The sequence below is a fragment of the Apostichopus japonicus genome, chromosome 21 (assembly GCF_037975245.1).
Source record: "Apostichopus japonicus isolate 1M-3 chromosome 21, ASM3797524v1, whole genome shotgun sequence".
NCBI lineage: Eukaryota > Metazoa > Echinodermata > Holothuroidea > Aspidochirotida > Stichopodidae > Apostichopus > Apostichopus japonicus.
In genome coordinates this window covers 13,566,329-13,588,097 of record NC_092581.1, presented here as the reverse complement: position 1 = coordinate 13,588,097, position 21,769 = coordinate 13,566,329, and the positions used below count along the sequence as shown (strand labels likewise).

At 36.2% G+C, this 21,769-nt stretch overlaps 1 protein-coding gene across 1 annotated transcript; it reads right to left on the bottom strand.

The window, feature by feature from the left end:
• Positions 1-765: 765 nt before the first annotated feature.
• Positions 766-21,125, bottom strand: LOC139963065 (uncharacterized). Its single transcript, XM_071963549.1, has 9 exons — positions 21,017-21,125; positions 16,431-16,609; positions 14,832-14,983; positions 12,104-12,362; positions 9,369-9,541; positions 8,312-8,403; positions 5,607-5,768; positions 4,687-4,756; positions 766-3,427 (listed from the first exon to the last, which is right to left on the bottom strand). Exons 2-9 carry the CDS (start codon positions 16,568-16,570, stop codon positions 3,357-3,359), a joined length of 1,119 nt encoding a protein of 372 aa, XP_071819650.1. The 5' UTR covers positions 16,571-16,609; positions 21,017-21,125; the 3' UTR covers positions 766-3,356.
• Between the last annotated feature and the right edge of the window lie 644 nt (positions 21,126-21,769).

Sequence of the window (21,769 nt, the reverse complement as noted above, 5' to 3'; positions counted from 1 at the left end):
TATACTGTAATATTTGCCTAAAAAATTTATACCATTTTTAGTTCCTTTTGCGCGGTTAAGTCATTTACCAAGGAGACTCCACTGCATAACAGCCCGATCAGTTCCATAACAGACAAACAACCAGGAGCACAAGTAAGCTTCGACTATAGCTAACACTGTTGGTAAACTCCAATATTCAGAACCACAGAATATCCCTACCAGCATATCATGTTTATGTATGCAGTGTTGCAAAGAACTATAACCAGTACATTTTCAATCCAAGAAATTCTAGAAAACCATAAAAATTAAAACTCAATCAAGAAATGCTCAGCTTATAATGCAGCTAGGCCTTTAATGTATTTGGCAGTTTTACATGTTCAAATATACAGCTTATAAAATAGCTGATATAGGCACATGCAAGCTCTCCTAGATAAATATAGCCACAAGGTGTTTATGGTTGAAGATGTTAAAATCAATTATTGATACTTTTGCAAAGAAGTTCTGGATAGTTTTTAGTATGCTAGAATTGGGGGCAGTATACTGATCAATAATCAATTAACCCAATAGAGTATGTACCTTTGAAAAATTGAATACAAGGGGCAAAAATACATACAGTAACAATGGATTTTTAATAACCACCAATGGTAATATGCATATTATTGCCAATATTAAAGTTATAATAACTTCCTTAAATTTTAGAGAAATAATAAAAAATAAATAAATACAAATTTTAATATATTTTGCAAGCTAGGAAATGTCGGTTATTCTTTCTTTTTGTGTGTAATGAATTACAGTAAAACCTCGATAATCCAGGTCACTTTTATCCAGATCTTGGATTATAATCTAACCCAGAAATCCAACCATTCCACTGTTAACAATTCAATATTAATACCATACTTTGCATGTTTCATTCCCTACTATCCAGTAGTTCAAATTCTGTTAAGATATACAAGTGTTTTCTTTTGTTTTCTTAATATCACAACAGACAGTCGCACTGCCGTGGGAATAATTTGACACCATTGTATATGATTACACTGTTACACAAATTGTACTATGCCTGCTGTAGTACAATGTCTGATGACCCACACAACAGTGATGCATGTACAAATGATACATAATAATATACGTGGCTAGTACAACATCAATATATTAAATTCATGTGCTTTGTTTAAGCCTCTTCGTTTCTTATCATATTTACTTGAAGTTAAGTTTTCAAGCATGATTGTACATAAAAAAATATTTGTCATAAATTCTTATTTTAATACTACTCTGATTTACACAAAAATGAAGTTAATCCTTCTACAAGGATATTCATAATATTATAATAATATTGAGGATTTATAAAGAGCATATATATCCACCAAAAAAAGGTGCTCAAGGCGTATCACAATATTACCCTGTTTCACGATAACCTGTCAAACATAGAACTAATCCCTCCATATATTATTCTTATAGATATTCTTAAATGTTTATTACATTGCGATATAAATACATATTCATAAGTTAATTGTAAACACATCCCAGCACACACCACTGCATCTGTAATGTGAGAATAAATCTGTGATTCATACAGTACAGACTAGCCTACAGTGTCCGTATGTAGGCAATTAGTGTCCTCGTGTAATTCCAGCCTACAGGGCAAAAGTACTCGGCCTACCTATTGGAATTTACATACTTATATACACACTTAGAACCATATGCTGCACTTCTTACTTGAACTTTCGTATCAAACCTTTCTTAATATGCACAAACTGATTTCCGCAAATCTTGCTGATTACTTATTTATGAGTACTGCAGATAAATGATTTATGGTGTATGAAAACTAAGTACTATTATTACCTGAATGTGTACATGATGGGATATTAGATTACAATATAATAACAATAATAACAATACTGACAAATAATAACAGCCTACTCTGTATAAAATACATATCCTCTTGTCAAAAAGTAGAAAGACCAAATGTGAAACGGCTCAGTGATAAACAACGACAGAATCGAAACTGAACGTTTAATTGAAAATAACTTCAAGAAAAAATTAGATTATAAAATTAAAAAAAATTAGTAAGCTCATTGGTACATTGCTATAAGGCAGAACATGTCCTGATGTGTATAATATATGAGGAACTATGAACATTAAAATTTTGCTGATTATATTCAGCCATCTGAGAATTACTTGCAAAATGGTTGGAAAGTAATGCCACGTAATATAATGCTGTTTGTAATAGGGACCAGTTGTTTCTTGATGTTCTCGATGTTAAAGGGCTAAAGAGGTATTTTGGTGTTTATATATTATAAGTTAAATGCTTTCTTCGTGTGTGTTTGCTGGTAAATGTTCATGCAATAGTGAAATTTGTTTAGTTCTATTTGTGCCAAAAAACAAACTATAAAATGATAAAATGTTGTATTTAGTACTGTAAGTTTTCTATTTTTGTATTTCGATAGTTTTACGGAGCCATGGGGTCTATGTGCGACTGCGAGTAGAATAAATTGCGGTGACTCCAACTTTTGTACAAAACCATCCTTATTTTCGTCTTGCCACGACCGTTACACTTATTTATGAGTACTGCAGATAAATGATTTATGGTGTATAAAAACTAAATACTATTATTACATGACAGTGTACATAATGGGATAGTAGATTCAAGGGCGTAGGAACCGGGGGGCGCCAGCCCCCCCAGTGAAAAATGTGGGGGGGGGGGCGGAAGTATCATTCCGCCCCCCCCCCCTGCTTCGCTAGTCAGAAAACCCCTTTTTCATTTCCAAATGAGAAAAAAATCTCATTTGGAGCACCAAATTGCATCTAAGGCCAGGTGAAAATGCAAAATTATTTACAAAATGGAGTGGGTGTTGAAGTGTGCTCAACATTTATACTGCACCAAATTGCATCTGAGGCCACCTGGAAATGCAAAAAAAAACCAAAGGGGAGGGGGCCACCCCCTCCCCTTAGACCCCTCCCCCAGGCCGGCCATCAGTCTTCAGCCCCCCACTCAAAAGTACCTGAGTAGATTACAATATCATAACAATAATAACAATACTGAAGAATAATAACAGCCTACTCTGTATAATATAAATATCCTCTTGTCAAAAAGTAGAAAGACCAAAAGTGAAACGTCTCAGTGATATACAACGACAGAATCTAAACTGAATGTTTAATTGAAAATAACTTCAAAAAAAAGAAGTAGATTCCAAAATTAAAAAAATTAGTAAGCTCATTGGTACATTGCTATAAGGCAGAACATCTCCTGATGTGTATCATATATAAGGAACTATGAAGATTATAAAATATTGACATTTACAACAATGGAATAAATATAGAAAATGCATCAGCCGTTCAGGAGTTGTAGTTAAATTTATCCTTCGGTATTGTTTAAGTCTTCAAAGTCGACAGGGTAGTTGAGATTTGTAGCGTAGATGACTGCGACCCAGATCGCTAACTTTGTTGCATCCTGTAAACAAAAAACAAGCTCATTAATAATAAAAATAATAATATTAATAATAAATGAGACTTATATAGTGCCAAATTAGTAGACAAAATTCCACTGCTCAAGGCGCTTTACAAAGAAAGCAGATTAATTTACAAAAGAACAAGTGAAAAGATGGGTCTTAAGAAGACTTTTGAATGTAGAAAGTTTAGAGCATGTTCGAATGTGATCTGGTAACTTGTTCCAGAGATAAGAGCCAGAGTATTCGAAGCTTCTGTAACCATAGGTCTTCAAGCGTGGTTTAGGAACAGTTAAATACATTTAGTTGGAGGAACGAAGTGTGCGAGTTGGAATATATGGAAGAGAAGTTGCGACAGGTACACAGGCTGTTCCCGATGATGATAAACATTATTGGCAATCTTTCTAACTACGAGAACACAACAGTAACAACAAACAACATACTAATCATGTATACTGGATAAAGTGTGTTAGTATTGAGTCTTTGGAAAAAAACTTTTTTACTGTAATTTATGAAAATGAACAAATGTGACCAGGCCCTGTCAGCACTTCCAAGCCAAATACGAAAAAATGTAGACCATAATATATCTGTCAAATTAAGCACAAGAAAAATCCCTCAAATATTTCTCCATTCGTGGCTTTCAGACTTCTTATGCTTAATTGATATATTTACTAATATACATGTAGAAGGGCATTTAGTTTGCCCAATTGTAACTGACACCACCCTTTGCTAGATTACGTAGCAACTGCACCCAAGGGGTAACCATTTAACAAACTGTTTCATTCAGTATTGCTGATATGTTACTGTGTAAATAAATTATGCCCTAATACGTACTGAATTATACAGTGGACACTCACAAACATCTAACACAAATATCTTGTTAAAACCCAGGTACAGACAGAGAGAATATTCTCAAAAATCCCTGTTAAAAATATAGCCCACAGAACTTTAGCGAGGCAAAATATGCCATAAGTATAATCTGGTAAATTGAGGGCCTTTGTATAGGGATATTTCAATATAATTAACAGATGGGCAATTGCACCTGTTCATGTTTTTTTCCCCCATTCGATGAAATACTCCCAGTTTTGTCACAGGAGGGCCCACAGATTGGGTGCATAACTTCAATCTGGCACAAAAGATCAATTTTAGTGATCATCCTTGCTTTAGAAACACTAAAGAAATTTCATATTTCAGTAATTTAATAGTAAATTTGTCCAATGCCAATTCTGACAGATTTTAAATACGAAAAGCTTTCCATCCTTACCACATAAGGCCATTGTGTAATCTAAGTCATTCTCCAAGTTTTCAAGCAAGTTGCAAACACCGTCAGCACCCTGTACAACCATAAAAGAAATAACAATAAAAACAATAAATTATATTTATATAGCACTTCATACAGCGTTTCAAAGCGGTTTACAAAGTAGAAAAAAGACAAAGGAAACCAAGGAAAAAATGAAACTAGGAATCAAACAGAAATGTTTCAAGTTGTCTCTTGAAAATACAGAGGGAGGGAGAGGCACGAACGTGAAATGGAGTTTGTTCCAAAGAGAAAGTCGCAGCGACAGAAAAGGCACAATCGCCATAACGAGTGCGGGTACATGCATGGACCAGGAGTTCATTGCAAATGCGCATGATAGTAAGAGCGAAGCGTAACAGTAGTTGACTGACGCAAAGGAGTAAGAGGGTCAGTGATATATTGAAGGGGCAAGCCCGATGATCGAAGAACAATATTTAGGAAGGTTAACATTGCAAGCAAAAGAAGAAAAAAGATAAAAGAAGAAAACAAAGAGTGCAATTTGGTAATTTAACAAGTGCAAAGTTGAGAAATTATTCCTCTAAAATTTTAAAAGTTTATCAGTGTTTAAGTTATTGATTATCAATTGATAAACCAATTTTTTTTGGGGGGGGAGAGGGGGGTCATAACCCAGGTTTATTGAATCCAAGTATATGTAATTATTAAGCACTGGATTTTGTTATATATTGCAGAAATCAAGAGTACCTGGACAGCAAAGAGCCCACCATCAGAAAACTAAACTTTTAGGTTTTCGATTAGTTTGATTTATCAAATTAACTTGAAATATTAACTAATCAGTACATTGATCAATGATCCTAATTTATCAAAGTAAATCAGGTATATTTTTCAGTGATAAAAGCCTAGTTTTATATACAAATGTGACCTGATACCTTCACTGCGAGAGCCCATATCGCTGGTCGACCGAGGAAGACCATTTTCGCTCCCATAGCGAGGGCTTTCATGACATCTGACCCGGTCCGGAATCCTCCGTCCACGTACACGTCGATGTCCTGTCCCTTTAAGGCATCGACTACCTCTGGTAAGGCGTCAATCTTTGAAGGAATAGACACAAAAAAGAAACTTTTATTAAATGCAATTTACGAAGATTTTCAAAATGGACAAGACAAGGTGACAAAAATTTTAGGTTGACTGGTAACTCTATAACTTAAAGCCAAACTAAAGGAAAAAGTTAACTTTTAAAGGGTGTGAAGACTCGCGCAAAAAGAAAGGTCTTATGCCGGAAATCTGACCTAGTTTCGAATGAAGTGTAACAGAAGTGTTAGACACCACAATACACCACAATACACACACACAGCTTGTTACCATTGTTAATTAGACTCTAGTGTACAGTCAGTAATTACAGCTGCGGTCAATAACCACAGCACAGTGTACAAACGATACAGCCAGTGTTCGATTTTTCCGGTATCCCATCGCAAAATGCGATCCAAAACGACAAACTTGCGAGACGTTTCCAAATCAGCATCGCACATTGTGCCGATTTGTGCGATACAAATTCCTAGTCAGATTTGGGAGCAAACACTCAAACCTTAACTTAGTAACACAATGTAGAAGTTATAATTTATTGAGTTTATACTCAATGTACAACTTATTCACTTGACCGTATAGCGAAAAAAAACCTGAAAAAATATTATCCTACCAAAGCAAATAGCCTAACCACCTCGGCGGTTACGGATCTCACGTAACTAAACTCCCTGGCAACGTGCCAAAAAATGTTAACAAACAGGTGTTACACAGGGGATGAGCTCACAGTTGTTGGGAAGGTACCTGGGCAAATTCACAGTACATGTACCGTGGTACAGTAGTTGGGTATAGGGTTAAACACTGCAGTTGTAAAAAATGTACGCATAGTGCACGCTATTCATTGTTAGGCAGTCTAGAAACGGGGCTTTGCTGAACGTTGTTTGTTTCATAATATCGGAAGTTTTGTAAGTTGCACTTTTTAAAGATTGAAAGACAGATTAAATCTCTTTTCATTTTATACGATAATATAGCTACTTTAACTTGTCATTTTAAATTTTCATCAGTTTCGTGACAATTTAAATAAAAAAAGTTGTCAGTATTTTGCATCCTCAACTGCGATTTTTTTCATCGCCAGACATCGCAAAAAATGACAATTTTCGGGGGCTTTCGCCCCCAGGATCCCCACGAGGGGTTCTACCCCATGACCCCACCATAGCCCTAAGACGGGCCCCTGGACACCACGCCTTTATGCTCGCACGTTACGCGTGCTAGGCAGGCGAACACCGGCGGGAAATCGACAGTGTGTTCGCGGGAAATTGAACAAGGTTTTCCAACACTGCTGAACTGTGCAGTTACTGTATGCATCATGTTCAAGGTTTTCATGGAGGCCTTTGAGGAAATGAATGGTTAGTACAGTGTATATATGCTGCACTAATGCTGTGTGTAGGCCAAGGTTCACGAAGGTCATTGGTTATATTCGCGCGCCGTAGACGTGTTTTTAGATGTTACGGAGAGTCAGGTTTCCATGGATATTAATCGAAAATGAATCTGATTTTAACTGACGCTAAAGAAATGGATGTCTTGGGCAGATTAACAAATCATTGCAAGTATAAATAAATACAGGTAGCTCTGCTGTTAAAAAGAAAAGTTCAATATCGGTTTGCTGTTATCGGCAATTAGGCAAAATTTTACCGATATGCTGCCGATATTGCAAATATCGGCCGATACCGATATTGAAAACGATTATCGTAGCAACACTAGTATAAATAATAATAATAAACAAACATTTTCTAGTTAATACATTGATCGCCAACATTTGGTCCGTTTTGTGGTTATTTCAAAACTGCTATTCAATATTGGGGAACTGCTATGCAACAAAAATATTGTATAGCAATTGTCGAAATTTGTTGCTATGCAATTTTTTGGCCATAAGTCGAACACTGGATACAGCAATGGACATCTCAGGTCCAGCTAAAGATAACAAGGTATCACGTTTCATTACTGTCTCAGTCTGTCTGCATTTTGTAGCGACACGAACAAAACGTCACTTGCAAGCAACGGAAAGTTTACTTTTTCAGATGGCTGCACGCGGTTTTGGGCGAGTCTTCAATGCCTTTAAGTATCTTTCATTAAAAGAGAGACTCATAACAGAACTGGAAGTTATGAAAGTTGTTTGATTAATTATTAATACTGAAAAGGATAAATAGATTCTCCGTAGCTGTTCATGATCTTATTATAAGTATAAAGCTAAATATACAAGCAATTATTAAAGCCATAAACTTAATACAGAGAGCAAAATGGAAACCAAATTTAAAAAAAAGAAGCAAATAACCTTATTAGTTGGAACCATCAAGTTGACCTTGACCTCAGAATACAAACCATGTTCTCTGTGCTAGCCAGCTCTTTATTTGCTGGTGGCCCTAATTATAAAACCATATTAAACCTTGTTGGGTGTGTCAGTTCAAAAGTCCCACTGCCTTTACATACTTATGAAGCTGAGACCTACCAGATACTGGACCAGAACAAATAGCTTTCTGGAAACAAAATTCACCTTGCTATGAATAAATAGAAATTGAAAACAAAGAAATATTCTGAAAATGTTACTTAGTCTTACAGGGACAGGACCTTCATCTAGCTGCCTCCCTCCATGAGCCGAGACTATAATGCCATCCACTCCAATGGCTGCAGCTTCCCTCGCTGTCTCAGCTGAAACGAGAGACAATGACACATATCACATCATGGTGCGATATAATCATAGGCGTAGGAGCCCAATTTGATTTGGGGGGGGGGGGCTATAACGACTTGCCCGATAAATATAACCAAAATTTTTCGGGTGCTCCACGCACTTTCTACCCATTCATGTGCATATCATATAGGCATGCATCAGTTATTACATCGCATGCCAATAACATACAATCATTTTCCGTGTTTTGACCCTTCCATATTGGTTATAATTATTGGGAAAGTCGTTACAATAATAATGATAAGAAAAATATAAGTTTAACCATTGAAAAACACATTGCAAATTATTTTTCTTTCAGTAGGTGCGCGAAAATTTCTCAGCATATTGCCCGAATTTTCAAAAATTTTCTCCTACTGTACGCCTATGGATATAACTAACATTTTTTTCACCTCACTAAATTTCTTTTGTCACATTTGACACAGTTGGTCTTAAAGTAAGAAAATTATGTGAAATTATAGGAAATTACTTTCACAGCATATAAATTATGGTTTATATTTGAACATTTTAGATTTGATTAATTATTATATTACAATTACATTATTTACTCATTGTTTTACTCCTATTTACAGCTAGTGATTAAATGGTTACTTCTTACCATTTGGTGGTTAACTAGTGTTTGAGTGAGACTTTACACTATGTCTCCCCCCAATCTTTCCAAACTCTCCCCCACCATCTTCAAACATCTCCCCCCAACCCCTAACTCCCACTCCCCCTCCTCCAACCTATCACCCAGCCCCACTAACATATAAGAAGCGATTTGTTTCTTTTTTTGCTTTAACAATAGTGGCAATTTAGAACTGCCAACATAATAACATTGTACAAACCATCAATTTTTAGGGTAACTGTCCATATAAGTACAGAAAGTTCGTCTTTTAGAGTTTGTTCCACTCATTAATGGCATACTATTTACCAAAAGATGATAATTTACCTGTTAACACTCCCTTAACTATGACTGGCAATGTTGTGATAGTTTTAACCCAAGCTATGTCATTCCATTTTGGACAACTGGCAGTCTGATTTTTCATATAGTTCATAAGCATCACGTCTCCAGATGCTTTGGCAGCACGAACTTCATCTGTGTTTTCATCTATATTGGCGACCCTGGGAAATATAATTTATCATGGGATTAAACTTGACTGAAAAACCTGGTATTCTTTTTCAGTGTACTGTTTCTTCCTACGGTGTTTACTATATAAGAAAACAAGGAAAAACTTCACAGTAATTTTTTTGTGGCCAAAGTTGATTTTCTGCATGTTCAAGGGGAAACCACATCCTCATAGAATTTTGTTTCATAAAGATATGATTTTTTCCAAGTTTGTGATACATTGCATAGTTTATCTAGCAGCAACAGAAGGTATATGGTTCAGCTGAATAGGTCTTCGGTTTCTTTTATTCTCTGTATATCTCAATAATTTATCCACTGAGGAGAAAAATTGTTTTTACAAAACAGATGCATTCTGATGAAATTATAAATACAGAGATCATTGAAAGCTAAAGCAACCATTATAAAATGGGTCACATTATTTCCAGCACAAACCAAACAAGAATATTATAGCCTCAGTAACGCTTTTGCAGAAAACCCCTTATGACATCACAGACACAGAGGGGATACACCTATTCCCAGAACTCGAGTTGGCTTTTTAATTCCAAAATCGGTCAGTACTTTGTTGGTTATACCACAGACAACTCTGCGACACTTTTATACTTATTGATAACATCATTACACAAGTTATAAAAAAGATGGATTTTGACGTTTCATTTTTACATCTGTTTGTAAACTTTTATGCCGCTTAATAAATCTGGCAACACTCTTACGCAGATAGCATAATTACATTTTCAAATACACAACTAGTACTGGGAAAGAACCTATAAATATTGCACCATATTACATCTAGGGGCTATATTAAATCCAAAAAATGTGCTCCCTCCCCTTAGACAACCTCTCCCAGGTTTGCCCCCCCCCCTCTTTCACACATCAAATCTAGCCCTTGGGATCAATGGTGATGTTCTGGGTTACATTCTCTGTAATAGACCAAAGCCAACTTGGGACTAAACGTTTTCTCTATTGGACGTACTAATTTGAGGAGTACTTGATAAGTTGTTGCAACAGGTTGTTCCTGTTTGATGATGTATTTACCACAACTGTAGAGATCAACACCCATGTTATCCAACCCAAAAAAAGACCATTTGCAATTCCACAAGTCGGATCTCATAACTAGACACAGGTTTGAATCGCGGATGATGGTAGCTAGACGTTTATCTCATCATCTTAGATTTTGCAATCTCTAGGCAATGACAAAGAAATCCCAAACTCTTTTTATCAGGAATGTTATTGTATATTACACAATTCTGACCCTCACATATGCTACAACATACTGGTAGGTGCATCTCACAATACAAAAATATCACAAACACAAGAATACAGGTTACTTATTCTAGGCACTGATTATATGATAAATCACAGCCAGGTTTGTTTTTGATAATAATGATGCTACAACTGTCTGCTAACCTACATTGTGAAGGAAGATTTTTATATTTCACTTCTATAATGACTTTGTATACTGTCCCCTCCCCTCCCCCCCCCAGTGACCTTGCACCCATTTAGGTGAAGGATGTGCCTTGCAGCATGCTCATTTCTGATCCAGCCATAATAAGAATCAAGACATGAAAAGATTTCGGATTCAATGAAATTAAACAAATATGCAGCATTTTATAAAAACCAATTTTCTCAATTTCCTCTTGTAATACTACAAACGTATTTTGTATACAAACCTAAATGAAGCTAGTGGATGGACGAGCTGGATTGTAAAGGAGGGAAAAAGTTGGAGGAGTGAGTAGCTGGGTTGCATACAAGTCACTTCTATCCAGGGCTAACAGTGGAAAGAAAGTGTTTGGAGTCAAATGCCTGGTAAGCTCTCTAATACCACTTTTCTTTGGATTATTCTTATCAATATTATTTTATTATTTTCACCTACACATCTACACCCCCCCCTCCTCAGTGCACCCTCCCTCTCTCTTCATGCCATCCATCTTTCCCAGCTACCATCCAATCTTAAACAGAGGTATACATTGCAGGTAATTATATATATACAGGGGAGGACTGGGTCTTAAAACCGGCCGGGCATTTTCTACCAAGACCGGGCCATTATTCATTGATATGCTACTTACATAGTGATCGCCATCCTGGGGGAGGGGTCTATTTCTCAAGTATGTAGGTTACAAAAATGCTTAAAAATGACCCCAATTTTTTTTCCAGAAGCAACACTTGATTAAAGTGAGGAAAGATATAAACGTAAACAAAAATAGACACAAATATATGTTTTAGACTGGATTTTATTTAGTTTTTCAAGCATTTTGTGACAACATGCTTGAAAAAAATTGAAAAAAAAAAACCTAAATAAAATCCATTAGCATGGACGGGTTGCTAATAGCACGTTCTTTTGTTACGAACTAACAGACTAACTAACATGGTGATTTCATGAGCTGATTCCCAGAGTTAAAAATATATTTCTACACAGCCCATCTGTATTCTATTAACTACTGTGAAAATGGGCTGTAATTTTTACCAGGCTCCCCAGCCCACCAGCCCACCGCGCATTGCCCAAATGCCTGTGTGGCCAGTCCGCCACTGTATATATATAAACATACCTGAATGTTTCCTACCTCATATCATATCCCAGATCCAACAGGTCCTGGCAGAATCCAAATTTCCAGGGATTACAGATTGGTACGTCTATCGTAATAACGATTGCCTTGAAGTCCAACTTTTCCGCTCGTCTGATTATGTTGATTGTGATCTGACGATTCTGCATGATGAATGTCTGCATCCATAAATGTGCTCCACGTGCTGACGCCGCGATATCCTCGATACTGTTGCTGGCCCAGTTGCTTACAATCATGATGGCTCCAAAATTCTCCACACCTTGCAAATGAATGCAGAGAATAATTTTCTCATAAATTGTGTACACTTCATATACGACATAGGCTTGAAAAACTTAATGAAGGTATGACTGTAGAAGGTGATTAACCACTTGCATAGCAATGTTCATTGTGTTAATCTGTTCAAGATATGTTTGAACATAACTTGATACACATCACTCTCGCTGAGACAATCTATTGAATTACTACAACCATTTGGCTCTTTACTGTTCTGAGACCTAGAATATAGATAGTCGATCCACAAACTTTAATACTGAAATATCTTCTTGTTTTTATCTCCTCACTCCCTAAACCTTTGTCTCTTTTGTATATTTCATTGTTCCTCTTTGACGGGCTAGACTTAGACATATTGTTTTCATCTGTCTTTATTTCTTCTTCAAAAGATGACTTTTAAGCAGAATTTTTAGCCATTTCTATAGTAGTGTTCTTATACTGTAGCTATTCTGGTTAATATTTGGCCTTTAAAGTATGGGAAAGCTCCTTTAAGACTGAGCTTAGAATAGTTAATTCTCATTAGTGGCGGCTTAATGTTAATCTAATTGTATTATAAATTCCAATAACTTCTTAGGCAACAATTACAGATCATTTCTTGGTGACTTTCAACACCCACTTGTTGTTGAAAAATATGAAATGCATTGTAAACAAGTTATTTGAGGGCATAAAAGTTGTTTTGTGAAACTGACTGCAGTGACTGGAAAAATATAATACCAAAAATGAAATTATTTGATTCATAAAAACAACTTGTTATTGGTTTGAAGTACAGGGGGTTTGGGGTGGGGGGAGGGTGTAGAGTCACATCCCAGAAACTGCATTTTCATATAAAAAAGAAGACACTCTGCAAGTTGGATTTTCACAAAGGAAAAACAAAATCCAGGTCAGAGAGAGGAATTACTTTAAACTTTTGCTGGAGTGGATCCCCAGCCATATGGTGAGGATTCATGGGGAATAGCCCTGGAACCTGCAACATATTTAGATATTTCTTGTTCATTCTTAGTGAGTTTACTAGCACAAGAATACATGTGAGAGAGAGGATTTCAATTTTTTTGTCTTGTATATGAAAGGTCTGGTGGGGGTCAGTGAAGTTCCACCAACCCACCCCCCCCACCCCCTGCCATCCCTGTTTTATTTTATTTTTTTTATAAATCTACGACATATCAAAATCATTTTGTGCACACATTCATCCTACAGCAGACCAGTGCTGTAGAACTGGACAGAAAAGTTCAATGCAAAATGCAAATTATTTATGCTAATTATAAATACAATCAGTGAATATAATTTTCATATGATAATGGGGAATCTCAAAAATGCAACCAGATATTAAAGAAAGACCTAACTAGCAGAAAGACTTGGAAGTAGATCTCAGAAAGAGCAATCCAACACTATATTCTAATTAAACGAGCTTAAAGTGAAGTTTGAAATGAAAATAAGAGAGCTGCCATATAGCCAGCAACTCCGAGACAAAAGAGCTGTTATCTGCTGTGAACAAAATCGTCCACGTTCAGCAGACACACACAATAGCGTAGTACTCTGGCTTAACTAAACCAGTCAATGATGTTGACAATTCGAAGTCAATCAGCACAATGACGGTATTTAGTCAGCCAGAAAGAGTAATCCAACACTATATTCTAATTAAACAAGCTTAAAGTGAAGTTTGATTTAGATTCTATCGAATCATATGCTTTGCATGAAGGAATCAGACATTGGCTATCACCGTAATGAAAATTAGAGAGCTGCCATATAGCCAGCAACTCCGAGACAAAAGAGCTAATATCTGCTGTGAACAAAATCGTCCACGTTCAGCAGACCATGGAGCTATAAACGAGAGCAGACACACACAATAGCGTTACTTTGGCTTAACTAAACCAGTCAATGATGTTGACGGTTCAAAGTCAATCAGCACAATGATGGTATTTAGTCAGCCAGCGCTTCTCACGTGGTTCTGGAATGCAAAGTATGATGAGATAGAATATAGTACTTACCGATCTCAGCAAAGTTCTATAGAGACCTTAAATTGCCATCAAAATTTTTAGATCCTTCTGGAATGTTGCTACATTTTATTTATCATTTGCTGCAATATGTTAAAATGATGACGTTCTAATGTGAGCGTAATTAATCGTTTTTTTCACAAAATGTTGAATTGACGAGATTTTTATTGAAATGATCATGTTTTTTTTTGCATTTTGCAGTAAAAATTATTCAAATGATGACATAGTTCTGATTTGAGGGTAATTCATCATTTTGTTGCAAAATTATTGCTAACCTTGACGACTTTTTATAAATTCAGTATTCCTCACTTATGCACAGTTATATTGGTATTTGTCATATTTCATTGCAAGCAAATAGTAAATATATTAACTGAACAATAAATCATTTTGTCGATGATTGCGACTGAATGTTTTTTACGAAAAAATATCTGAACATTTGGATGACACTTTAATGGTTCCATAAGTACCTTTGGCTGTTGCCTTCTCCCCATCAGGATGTGCAAGACCATGATATGCAGTGGGGGCAACTCCAATTGGAGCTCTGATCCGATGTCCCAGAACGTTCACTGAGAAATCCCTTTCAAACTCCGTCCTCATCATCTGTGGTCGGAAACCTAACCTATAAGTGTTAAGTCACAGAGAGCATGTTATCTCTTAGTAAAACTGTGTGTGTAGAATGTCCAGTGGAAGATTTGATACACAGATCATTTTGACATGTTAGTAGCCTTAGACACCCGTGCATATTCTCCTGAAAAAAATATGTACAAATGTCAAGTTGAAGTAAAAGTTGAATTTCTGGTTTAAAGATTATGCCTGAAGGTCTTAAATGGACCAACATTATGACCAGTGGCATAGCAAGGTGCAACTACAGCTGTTGTCCCGAAAGGAGGGTCACCATTCACCCAAGCCCAACCATGTTTTTGGCTTGGGTGGGAATGTTGTCATAAATTTGGCAAATACTCTAGATGCCCAGATATGGCAATCAGACTTTCTCTGTTGAGAAGAGGATTTCATTTGAATTTCCAGTTTGGTAGGTATGGGGAAAGAACTTTAAGAGCTGTAATGAACTGTATTTATGACAGAACAAAATGAATAACATCTCCTGATTTTCAAACTTGTCTTCAGCTAATGGGTTGTCATACCCACATATTAGGAAGCCACCTGGCGTGTGAGTTGTAATCCATAAGCTCTTGTGGGCTTCTCCCACATTTGTGGTCCCTTAAATTAAGGCATTGAAGACTTGCCCCAAACTGCGTGTGGACATCTGAAAAAGATAACTTTTTGTTGCTTGCAAGTCATGTTTTGTTCGTGTCCCTACAAAATGCAGACAGTAATGCAACGTGATACCTTGTTATCTTTAGCTGGACCTGAGATGTTCATCGCTGTATCGTTTGTATACAGTGATGTGGGTATTGACCGCAGCTGTAGGTACTGACTGTACACTAGTGTCTAATTACAGAGGGTAGCAAGCTGTGTGTGTATTTTCTGGGATCGATGGTGGTGTTTAACACTTCTGTTACACCTCATTCGAAACTAGGTCAGATTTCCGGCATTAGACGTTTCTTTTTGCGCAAGTCTTCACACTCTTTAAAAGTAAACTTTATCCTTTAGTTTGGCTTTAAGTTTATAGAGTTACCAGTCGACCTAAAATTGTTGTCACCTTGTCTTGTCCATTTTGAAAATCTTCGTAAATTGCTTTTAATAAAAGTTTCTTTTTTGTGTCTATTCCTTCAAAGATTGTAGCCTTACCAGACAGTTCTTTTTGCGCGAGTCTTCACACCCTTTGAGCGTCGTAAAAATAACTGGTGATTATTAATATTATTAATATTCACGCCACCAGTTATGACAATGTATCAAATTTCACGTGTATGTTCATAGTCATTGCTATTCATGGGAGGAGGGGCCTACAGTGATTGCATAGAAATAATCATAGACTAGACATTACACATGCCCTTCCCTACACAAAATTTCCAGCAAGGATCAAGATCACAATTAATACAACGACTATAATAATTATAGCTCTTAAGTGATTTACAGTAATAGTTTAAGTAACTGCACATGCTGACCTTTTGAGAGCATTTTTGCTTTCCTGCAATGTAGTTCCTTCGCCAGCCCCAGCAGAATAATAACCCCACACTTTCGGACAAAGTTTCTGTTTGGCCAATCGTTCGTAATCTCTAGCTGAACAGTTGGTATCGATTGACATCTTATTTTATTGATGATCCAGGTTTGTAGGAAAAAAAATCTTCATATGAAGTAGAAGACAAACAAAAAATCATTAAAGGTATACAAGCACGAAAAAATAAAACAAATATTAGAGATTTGCCTTCCAACAGATACAGATTTTGCATTAATTAAAACTAATTGGCCACTCACAAGGTAAATTTAGATCTTTGTCCTTCTTCCAATTATCAAAACTAGCAGTTCTGGCCCTCTACTTGACCCTCTTTAGATATATATTATCAAGGGAATTAAAAGCTTACCGCAATATATTGGACTGAAAATGAGTCAAATTGCCATCCATCCCTTGACCATATGTACATTACTTTTTGAAAATTGAAAATTAATCTAGACCAAGAAAATTAATTCAATATTGTGGTGGAGTTTCTGAAAAGGTGAGTAAACGTCCCAGATTCCAAGGGGCCGGCACCAGAATTTGTCCCAGGATTTCACACACTGTCAAGATCATCCCCAAATTTGTAAAACAGACCAGCTGGAATAATCTAAATTTGTATAAGAAATGCCCATTTCAAGGGAATGTATTACAGAAATGTGGACATTTTACCACCATTCTTGAAACATATACACTAGCACCACAACAGTGACGTCTCAAAATTCCATTCGTAACTTTAAAATGTATAGTGCATGCAGATACTACGTATCCCCTTGATGCCTTGCCCGCGACACAGACGGGTATTACTTCTGTACTTAGCACTTCGTAATAACTTGATGCCATTGCTTGGGGAATCGACATAACCCTTACTCAAATTCCATATCTGGTTTTATATCTGGCTATATCTGGATAGATAAAGATTGATATGGCCATATAAAGCCAGATATATCTTGATATAATTGTAATCCAGATATCCATATACATTTTGATATGGCCATATAAAGCCAGATATAACTGGATATAGAGTCAATCCAGATACGCATATAAAGTTTGATATGGCCATATAAAGCCAGATATATCTTGGTATAATTGTATTCCAGATATCCTTATCAAGTTTGATATGGCCATATAAAGCCAGATATAACTGGATATAGAGTCAATCCAGATGCACATATAAAGTTTTATCTGGCCAAATAAAGCCAGATATATCTTGATATAATTGTTAGCCAGATATCCATATCAAGTTTGATATGGCCTTATAAAGCCAGATATAACTTGATATAATTGTAATCCAGATATGCATATAAAGTTTGATATGTTCATATAAAGCCAGATATAACTGGATATAGAGTCAATCCAGATACACATATAAAGTTTGATATTGCCATATAAAGCCAGATATATCTTGATATAATTGTAAGCCAGATATCCATATCAAGTTTGATATGGCCTTATAAAGCCAGGTATATATTGATATAATTGTTAGCCAGATATGCATATAAAGTTTGATATGACCATAAAAAGCCAGATATAACTGGATATAGAGTCAATCCAGATATTCAGATAACATTTTATTTGGCCATATAAAGCCAGATATATCTTGATAAAATTGTAAGCCAGGTATCCATATCAAGTTTGATATGGCCATATTTAGCCAGGTATATCTTAAAATACTTGTAAGCCAGATATGCATATCAAGTTTGATATGGCCATATAAAGCCAGATATATCTTGATATAATTGTAATCCAGATATCCATATCAAGTTTGATATGGCCATATTTAGCCAGGTATATCTTAAAATACTTGTAAGCCAGATATGCATATCAAGTTTGATATGGCCATATAAAGCCAGATATATCTTGATATAATTGTAATCCAGATATCCATATCAAGTTTGATATGGCCATATTTAGCCAGGTATATCTTAAAATACTTGTTAGCCAGATATGCATATCAAGTTTGATATGGCCATATGAAGCCAGATATATATTGATATAATTGTAAGCCAGATATGCATATAAAGTTTGATATGGCCATATAAAGTCAGATATATCTCGATATAATTTTAAGCCAGATATCCTTATTAAGTTTGATATGGCCATATAAAGCCAGATATAACTGGATATAGAGTCAATCCAAATAGGCAAATCAAGTTTTATCTGGCCTAATAAAGATATAAAGCCAGATATAACTGGACATAGAGTCTATCCAGATATGCAGATAAAGCCAGATATAACTGGATATACATGTAAGACTGTATGCTCTTATTTAGTGTATTTTCATAGAGATTTACATTGCCCTATATTGTTGAATTTGTGGTACTGCACATATTTCAATGGTAAAGCACTTACAGTGCACACTAAGTCAAAGGGGGTATAAATTGGCTACTTGATCTATCTGGGTTGCTAGGTAACCACAGGGTCATTGATGGAAAAAGGATGTCTCAGAGGGTAATTAAGTGTGAACATGGAGGTAAAAACAGACCTCCATTATGTAAAAACCTTCTTTGGAACAAAGGACATATGTGTATTGATACTCTGGGAGTGATGGATAGGAAAAACAGTTTTCACATGGTAGGGGTAGAGAACAGAAGGAAATTTAATAGAAAGGATTGGTACATTAAAGAAGGGTGATGGAGATTCGTAAAAAATAACCTATTGAGTTAGGACATTGGCAAAGGATTCTACAGTGAACTGAACAGTCAGAAGGAAGAATTTTTTTTGGAACGGATGGAAACAACATATTTTGGGACTGAACTTCGATACTGAATGGAACATATATCGCCCTCCTGGAACTTATTTTCTAAACCAAATATAATAAATAAAGGAATAGCACAATGCAATTTAGTATCAACCTCTACAGGACCACAGAAGAATAAAGAACTCAACCTTCAAGTATTATTTTTGAACAGCGGTCATTTTATGACCATAGCAGTCGGATTAGGTAACAGCAAGGAGCTTTTTGAGTGATATGTTTGAGGCCAAAACTGCAGATTCTTAAGTCCAAGATAAGTTGATCTTTACCTCCAATTAAGCCCTGCTTTTTTTGGTCAAATTGTCTGGAGATGGGTTTTTTCAGACACAATTTGAAATGATTTTGAAATCTCTTTCTAGCTGGAAGCATTGTGAGTCATAAATAAAACTATGTGTCACAAAAAAGTTATGTACGCAATTGGGTTTGGAATGTGCTGGGAATAAAGTATCCCAACTTTATGTCTTCGTCATTGTTTTGAAAATTGTGTCGATGAAAAGGACTCGCAGACCTTGCAGAGACTGAAGACAGCCTAGAGACGGCAGAGTGATGGGCATTTTGTCATGAAGCAGGCTTTCAAGTGCCAATTTATTCGTGGAGCATTTTATCATGCCAGGATATTTTATTCTCTTAACCATGTATTTTTGTTCTGACGGTCGTATTGCCTCAATGATCGTTTGAACAGAAGACCCTTTTTTAATATTAGTTTTTTATTTGTAAAGGCTTGGACATACTGTGGGTAAGGTGAAACAAGGAAAGGAAAAATACCTGCTGATGGATCAAACAGGAAATGTAATTAATGGCCAGATAATTAAGCTGTAAATAAAGAGTTGCTTTATCTGCGCCAAATATTGCCCTTATTTGGTTTCAAATTATATTTCTTTACATCGCCAGATGAAGTTCTGGCACAGATGAAGCCATTTTTTTAAACTAGTTCAATCTGGATTTATCATAATATGGGACAGTAATGGATTTGCCAAGGGCAATATATATGGATGTGGCATATATGAGCCAGATATGGATTTCTAAGTAATGGGTCAGATATGGATTTGCCATATATGGGCCACATATAGATTTCTAATTAATGGGCCAGATATGGATTGTCCATATATGAGCCAAATATGGATTTCTCAGATATGGATCTGCCATATATGGGCCAGATATGGATTTGCCATATATTAGCCATATATGGATTTGCCATATATGGGCCAGATATGGATTTGCCATATATGGACCATATCTGGTCCGGATAAAAAGTGACCCATATAAAGTTTTATTTGAGGCAGATATGGCCTTTATCTTATATCAAGTTATATCTGCCCAATTCTTGATATGGCCAGATATAATAAATTCCATATATGGCACAGATATGGGCCAGATACAAATTGCCATATATGGGCCATATATGGATTTTGAGTAAGGGAAATATTAAGTCTCCGGAATTTCTGGGAAAAAATATGGTCACCTTATTTTATGAAGTTCTGGTGCACAGATAATAAGTGTGAAAAAGGCCTAAAATTTCACAATTTTAGCCACTTGGATGCTAAGAAAAGATACATATATTAACAAACTTAAGCAAGGATTATTTCATTTATTTGTGTAACATAGTATATGCTTCAAAGGCCGAATCAAGAACTGTATAATTGAGCCTGCCACTTGAACGATCGCAAGTTGTTACGCCAACATAAGTAGGCTACTGTGAAATACAATATATAATGTACGTAGGTTCATCCTCCAGTTTAGACTCTACTAACATTTACTGTAAATAAATTAGATTTAATACTTACATATTTGAATCTAACCAAGTACTTATTGTTGACAACCATTTAATGCCAATGATATTGACGGATCAAAAAACGATTCCGGTCTGCTTCTTGCGTAGTTCAAAGTGCATGTAACTCTGCTAAGCTGCACTACGTAGCTTCAATACACCCGGCTAAATGACCACAAACATTTTCGATTCCCACCGTGTCAAGGCTAGTCTAAACTCAATGGGAATTTGTTTTTCTTTACGTCCTAAACAAACTTCTGGGAGCAGTACCTACGGATGCCTACAGGAAAGTAGGTTAACAACAAAGAACGATGAGGCGATGTGGTCAGGGCGTGGGGAGTCAGCAGAGCGGGGAGCCTGTGAGGCCATGTAGAGGGAATTTTGTAAAACCTTTTATATAAAGTGAAGAACGAGCTCACCCCACGTTACATCACCGATATTCTTACTCTAATGTGACGGGTCATCTCTGTAACGCTTCGCTCATCCTCCCATATAGCAGACACCTGCAGTTTGCTCTATGGCGATCGTTCCATTTTCTGTTGCTGCCGATTTGTTTCAAATATTGGGGGGGGGGGGGGGGACATTTGCTTGGGTGCAGACGCGAAGCAACTTTTATCCTCAAAATTGTTCGCGGGCTTTGTGATATTACGGCTCTGATTACTATCTAAGCGGAGCGCAGCGTACAAGAAAATTTATAGTTTTGATAGCCCCCCAGATCACCGGAAATGGTACTTCTCGGGCTTGAAAATGACCAACCAGATGTACACTT